The sequence below is a fragment of the Cornus florida genome, unplaced genomic scaffold (genome assembly GCF_030987335.1).
Source record: "Cornus florida cultivar Cherokee Brave unplaced genomic scaffold, ASM3098733v1 CherokeeBrave_3.0.0_Hap2_Chr11, whole genome shotgun sequence".
NCBI classification, from domain to species: domain Eukaryota; kingdom Viridiplantae; phylum Streptophyta; class Magnoliopsida; order Cornales; family Cornaceae; genus Cornus; species Cornus florida.
In genome coordinates, this window is record NW_026775581.1 from 53,595,459 (window position 1) to 53,601,980 (window position 6,522).

General features: G+C 31.0%; 1 protein-coding gene across 5 annotated transcripts; it reads right to left on the reverse strand.

Moving 5' to 3' along the window:
- Window positions 1-367: 367 nt before the first annotated feature.
- Window positions 368-3,762, reverse strand: LOC132284704 (uncharacterized). 5 transcript variants are annotated; one of them, XM_059786827.1, is made up of 8 exons: window positions 3,689-3,762; window positions 2,667-2,717; window positions 1,942-2,387; window positions 1,754-1,832; window positions 1,158-1,653; window positions 770-870; window positions 551-615; window positions 368-429 (listed from the first exon to the last, which is right to left on the reverse strand). In XM_059786827.1, the coding sequence occupies exons 1-5, from the start codon at window positions 3,749-3,751 to the stop codon at window positions 1,186-1,188; spliced, it is 1,107 nt and encodes a 368-aa protein (XP_059642810.1). In that variant the 5' UTR covers window positions 3,752-3,762; the 3' UTR covers window positions 368-429; window positions 551-615; window positions 770-870; window positions 1,158-1,185. The 5 variants fall into 5 exon arrangements, with proteins under 5 accessions (XP_059642810.1, XP_059642811.1, XP_059642809.1 ...); XM_059786828.1 differs by having other exon boundaries at window positions 551-855; XM_059786826.1 differs by having other exon boundaries at window positions 551-870.
- Between the last annotated feature and the right edge of the window lie 2,760 nt (window positions 3,763-6,522).

A 6,522-nucleotide genomic window follows, 5' to 3' on the forward strand; every position in this document is an offset into this window, starting at 1 on the left:
TTCTTTTATTCTTTCCTTCACTTGACTTCCCATAGTTTTATCAGACCCTGAACAGAAGTTGGCTTTCCCGATCAAGTCCAAGTTCCTGTTCCTGTTCCAGGATACATGCAACTGCCGGAATGAAGAAGATAAAGCTGAGGACCCACGCGATAACCTTGTATGGATCAACCTCCAGTTGTCATCTGTTACAAAATATGTTGGCTTTTTCTACAAAGTAAGGGAGGTGTTAAGCCAATCTGGTCGAACAGGTTTAAAATAAGGGGTGAGCAGAAAACTAATGACTGGGCGGCCACTCGAGTGTCTGTGTTGCTATCGTTCTTTAACATAAAAATAAAAACACACACACACGATTTATTTAATTTCTTACATTTGGTCGTGAGAACACTGCACGGACATCTTGATGATTATATCCCCATTGTCCAGGCACTTCTATAGAAGGAAAGAATAAACCAAGAAAATGTTAATCTGGTATTTTCAATTCTAATTTTCCCTTAGAAAATGAAATTGAAGCAGCATTAACTATTTGAAGAACTAGAAATCAACTAATGACCTGTTTGACTTTTTCCTTCCTCGACCAAATCACTTGAGTGTTCCAGGACATGCTTGTTCGGGCAGCTTTTCACAAGGCCACAACCAGTAGCGAATATTCATTAGTATAGCTTAAACATTGAAGTATTCTTCTTTTTTTCTTTTTCTTTTTTTTCCTTGAAGTGATAGAAATGTGGAAAAAACAAAACCAAACATGAATAGAGTGGAAAAGAAAGAGAACCGGTGTACTATATTGCTTAAATCAGAGTCTCTAGATTTCAATTTAAACCCTGCATCCACAAGTAGCCCGGCAACTTCTTCTGCAACCTGTTTTTCTGGTACCTGCAAGGAAACAAAGAACCACCATATAAAAGTTCTCTCAAATGAATGCCAATACAAAAAAGATAAGGTAATACAGAATCAGATCACAAGAAACTCTTTTGGCTACAAAGCCAATGTGCAAGAAATATAGAAGGAGCAAAAAGGAATAACATATGGTCCCATCTACTTGTAAATCTCCAAGGGATCAAAGCAAATATAACAACTTATATGCATCACCAAATAAAGTGTAGATCTCCCATATGGCGAACATGAACCAACACAGAAAAACAAGAGTCATTACAACTTACATTAGTCCGGTCTAACTGAAGATAAGCCTCAATGGCACCACCAGCTCTCCCATATGGCGAACATGAACCAACACAGAAACATGAAAAACAAGTCATTACAACTCACATTAGTCCGGTCTAACTGAAGATAAGCCTCAATGGCACCACCAGCTCTCTCAAAAATTTCAAGTATCTGTAGACTATACATCATGGTCGCCTTCAATTTCTTACATATTCGGTACAACTTTTTCTCTTGATTTCTGTACATTAATCTGTACTCATAATTAATTAGTACCGTAAGTTCAAGCTGGATGCTTTGCTGTAATGTTATGCATCCCATTCTGCGTGTGAAAGGAGTGATATTCTGACAATCGAGTGGATCCATAACTATTTCCCGAGCTACCATTAAAAGAACAGCCAGCTCAATGAGTTTGCCGCCCTTGACAAAATAGCGAACTACCTCCTTGAACCCGTAAGTATTATACAAAAGTAACCTATTAGTCTCCAACGCTTCTTTCTGCCACGGTTGTAAAGTAAACAATTCAAGAGTAAGCAACCCTTTCAAAATTGATATGTACATGAACACACACATAACAGATTCTTGGTGAAGAACAAACCATTTTCGGAAGGCAAAGCATGATGATCAACTTAAAAATGGATTTTCTAGGAGTCCACTGGGCCAGACGTTCATCATATCTACATAGAGAATGAAAATGAAAGATGAGAAGTGAAACAAAAGGGATACAATTAGGAAAAAAGGTTCCACCATGAAAGCACAGTGCATAGTATGATAACTAAGTTCTACCTCACTCTTTCAAGTGCTACATGCAATGGGAGCAACCCATTATGTTCCGAGTCAATTGCACTGCATTGGACATTTGCCCGAGCCCCATGGTGGAGGAATAACTCAACTAAGCGAAGAGATAATGATGAAGCTGCTTCATGCAGCAGATAAACTCCTTGGTCGATCGGAATGTTAAGATCCAATTTCAGATCTGTCTTTCCTTTAACCAATGCAGTGCCACAATTAACAGCACGACGACGGCAGATAAATGCCAATAGTTTGTAAGGGCACACTTCAAAGTCACCAAATTTCAGTTTAAGCATGTCCCTTGAATTTATCACCAAAGACTTCTCCAAAAGGGAAATGAATTTATCCTCATCATCTCGTACAATGCTATTCTTAACTTGACTTTCATATATGCTATTCTTGATTCCATTTTCACCTTTAGAGATACAGGAAGTCCAATCCTGTCATTGTTAGAACAAAATCAGCAATAGACCCCATGAAACAATCCCGAGAATTGAAACTACACATAAAAATAAAGAAATAAATAGAACTAGCTATTAAAGAAAAACACAACCAATTAGAGAATAAAATAAGCAATTAGAGTGAAATAGTCATAATCAATGTCAAATAGATTAGTAAAATATACATGAATGTGAGGCTGGAAGAAGAAATTTAAACAAAATAAAAGGAAAAAGGAAACAATTTTGAATGACTGCAATCAGTGAAGTTTGAATGCAAACCTCATCTATCTCTGTCTCCATGTGAACAAAATTGTTACAAAAGTGAGACCCCTACAAAAAGCAAAAATCTTTCTTATTAGAAAGAATCATAAAAACAAAAAATAAAAATAAAAAACTAAAATGGAATGGATATATATATATATATATATATATATATATATATATATATATATATATAAGAGTTACCCATAGATGTTCTAAATTTCCATTTTCATATTCTCAATCAGGCTAAAGGCAAAAAGATTTAGGGATTAACAACCAGCTAGTTTGGATAGGAATAAAATAAGTGGAAAAAAAGGAGTTAACAAAAGGTATAGTTATTGAAATGAGAATAAAACTTCATCCCTGTAATTATTATAAGAAATTTCCGACGAAGTAATTGTAAAACACAAATTTATGATTAAAAAAAAAAGGGCAAAGAAAATATCCTCGTTTTTTTCAGAAAATAAGCAGTTAAAACCTAAAAATGAAAAACAGGTTACAGAGATTTACCAAAAAAAAAAAACTTTGGTAGGGAATTATCTTTAGCAATAATATTCTTAATTTGTTCTTTACCTTTTGAAAAAAAAAAGTCCAAACCTATCATTACTAAAACAAGATCAGGATAAATGCCGATAAAACAGCAAAAAAAAGTATCAGATTAAGGAACTTATCAATATATATATATATATATATATATATATATATATATATATATATATCAAATTAAGGAAAACACAACCAATTAGAAAATACTCTACAGATGCGGAAGTCAGAAAATACAAAGCAAACGCATTTCTTAACAAAAAAATAATAATAATAAAAATAAATAAATAAGCATAAAAGCTCAAACTTTAGTCTATAATAAATCACAGAGGAAGAGATGGAGACACACCATAAATTTTTGAATTTTACATTTCTATCAGCTCACTTTTTTCTTTGTTTAAAAAAAATCAAAAACCACATTTCTGCTTCCGCAACTAAACCCCAAGAACTGGGCAAAATATAAACTTGATTATGGAGAGAGATGAGGGCTTGGCTACCTGACTGGCCGAGCAAGACAATCCACGTCTAGGAGGGCAAATGATAGGGTTCCCTTCTTTCATTCACAGGTGGATTTTCATGACAAAATAATTAAAAATTCGACGCAGGGGAGAATTTAGTAAATAACTCGCCCGGCCCGGACCGATTTATTTTTAAAAATTATATATATATATATATAATATATATTTAATATTTTTAAGAGTCATGTTACTTTATTAAAAGTGCCGATTAATATATTAATATTTGTTATTTAATAATTTTAAAGATGTATCAGCGGTTGAACTTGCATATATTTGGGATTCAAGTTCGTGCCATATTGAACCATATAAAATAGGGGTGTTCAAAAAATTCGGTAAACCGAAAAATCGGACCGGATCGGTCTGAATTGGGTGGTTTGAGCTAATTGTATAGCGGTTTGGTCCGGTCCTGAGTCCAAAATTATGGAACCATAATTTTTTGGTTCGGTCCTGATTTAGGGTCCTGCTAGACCGGACCGAACCGTTACTATGTTATATAATATATATATATATATATATATATATATATATATATATATATCATACCCTAAACCAAAATCAAATAAAATTTTCACGTCTCACATGCCTCCTAAATTTTTAATTTCTAAAATTATAACTTTTTGAATCATATCTCAACTTTCTTTTTTAAAAAGTCAAATTTTCCTTTTTGAATCATATCTCAACTTTCTTTCCTTTTTTCTTCTTAAAATTATTCTTTTTGCGTGTTATATGATATTATGTTATTTGATTTTTTATTTTTTTTTAAACTTTGCCCCCTCTGAATTATAATCCTTGCTCTGCCCCCTCCCATTAAATCTTAAAACCCTTCTTCCATCACTACAAACCCTTCTCTTGTTCAGTTGCTCTCCAGATCCAAAGCATCCCAAAGGTTTGTCTTTGGTTATTTCTAGTGTTTCTATCTTAATTCACACACACACACACACACATATATATATATATAACCCAAAAATATAATGGATTAATAAATGTCATGGCTACAATTTTTTTTTTTTTTTTTCTTTCTAAGTTTCGCTTCTATATCACTTTTCATCGTGTAATGAAACTGAAGCTCTTGAATCAAGTAAGTTTAATTTTAATTTTATCATATATTTTTATTACAATTACTTGTTAATTGTTAATTTGAATAAAATAATTTATTTTTGCAGCCATAACTATTACTTAAAAAATAAAAAATAAAATCAATTGAAACCGTCAAACCAAACCGGTTTTTTGCGGTTTGGTTTGGTTTGGTTTTATGGGCATTATGGTTTGGTCGGGTTTCAAAAATAGTGGAACCGTTATAAATGGTTTGGTCCCAAAAATCTTCCAATCTGGTCCAAACCGGACCGTGTGCACGCCTAATCTAAGACGTTGATTTTGTAATCCTCTTAAAAATAAGGAAGTATTAATATTTTTAATAGAATTATATTAATATCAATTTTTTATTTTTTTTAAATACAAAATTTACATACAAAAATGATATGATAGTAATTTTCTAAATAATATGATAGTAAATTCATTAAAATAATTTCATTTCCGTTCTTTATATTTTTACTATTATTTTCTTTCTTTTTTTCCTTTTTGTATTAAATTTTGAAAAGAAAAAGAAGGGTCATGGGATGAACAATACATAAGGTTTCATTTGATTAGATGGAAATAAGTAAGAAATGAAATGAAATAAAAGCAAAGTTAATTTATAGCATGCATTTAGTTAGAATGAAAATTTATTCAAGAAATTTGTAAAAAAATATTAGTTTGTTCTTTTGGATATCATGAGAGTGAAAAGAAAGTAATTAAACATACCAAAATTACCCTTATAATTTCAAATACTAAAAAATAAGCGAATTTGTATTTGATAATGTCTATTTTTAGCAAAGAAATAGTAAAATGATGAATAATTAAATTTAATAATGTAATTATTTATATTTTATTTTTATTTAAAGTAAAACTTCATAATATTTTCCTAGATAGAAGTAGAATTAATTATTATTTAAGAGAAACGAAACTTAAAAAAAAAAAAATAAGAAACTAATTGCAAGACTAATTTTTTTAGAGAGATTTGATTGTATATTATTGTTGCCAATTATATATGAACCTGTGGAAAAACAAAGAAACTTTGTTTTGTAGAGAACTTGTATCTTTGAAACCCAGTAAAAAAAATAATAATAATAAAGAAATAAGTTGTTTTGCACCATTAAGTTAATTAAGTAATGGGTAAAATAGGAATGTCAAATAAAAAGACCCTTCTTTCACAGGAAAATGTTATTTTAGTGTGTTTTGTGCATGAAAAGTTTTGGTAGAAAATAGGTAAGTATGGGAAACTAAATTATTCATTATGTTTCTTTTTCTATCTATCCAAACCCTAAAAATAAAAATAAAAAAATTTAAAATTTTCTATTTTCTTTCTTTTCTAATTGATTTCGCCTAACCAAATGAAGCCAAGAAAAATGATAGGTGAGCCAAACTCCCCGACTATTTTCTAAATCTATACATTCTACTTGCATGTATTTGGTATCCAAGTAGGCTCCATGTTAAACCATCTAATAGTGATAAAAATATTTTGTTTAAGTAATTTGGCTTGGTGTTTTGGTTAGAATAACAATTTTTTTTTTTTTTTTAAAGATAAAGCAAATTGTATTAATAAAAAAAGAATTACAAGAAAGACCTTTGGCCCAAATTAAACCATATGGCAAACAATACCTAAAAGGCAAAGCAAAAAGCTCAGCCCTAATTCCCTTCCAAATATCTACAATTAACGGACTAAAGTTTACCCGTTAATTTTAGCTATTCAGCTACAAATCCAGTGAGCACGCTGC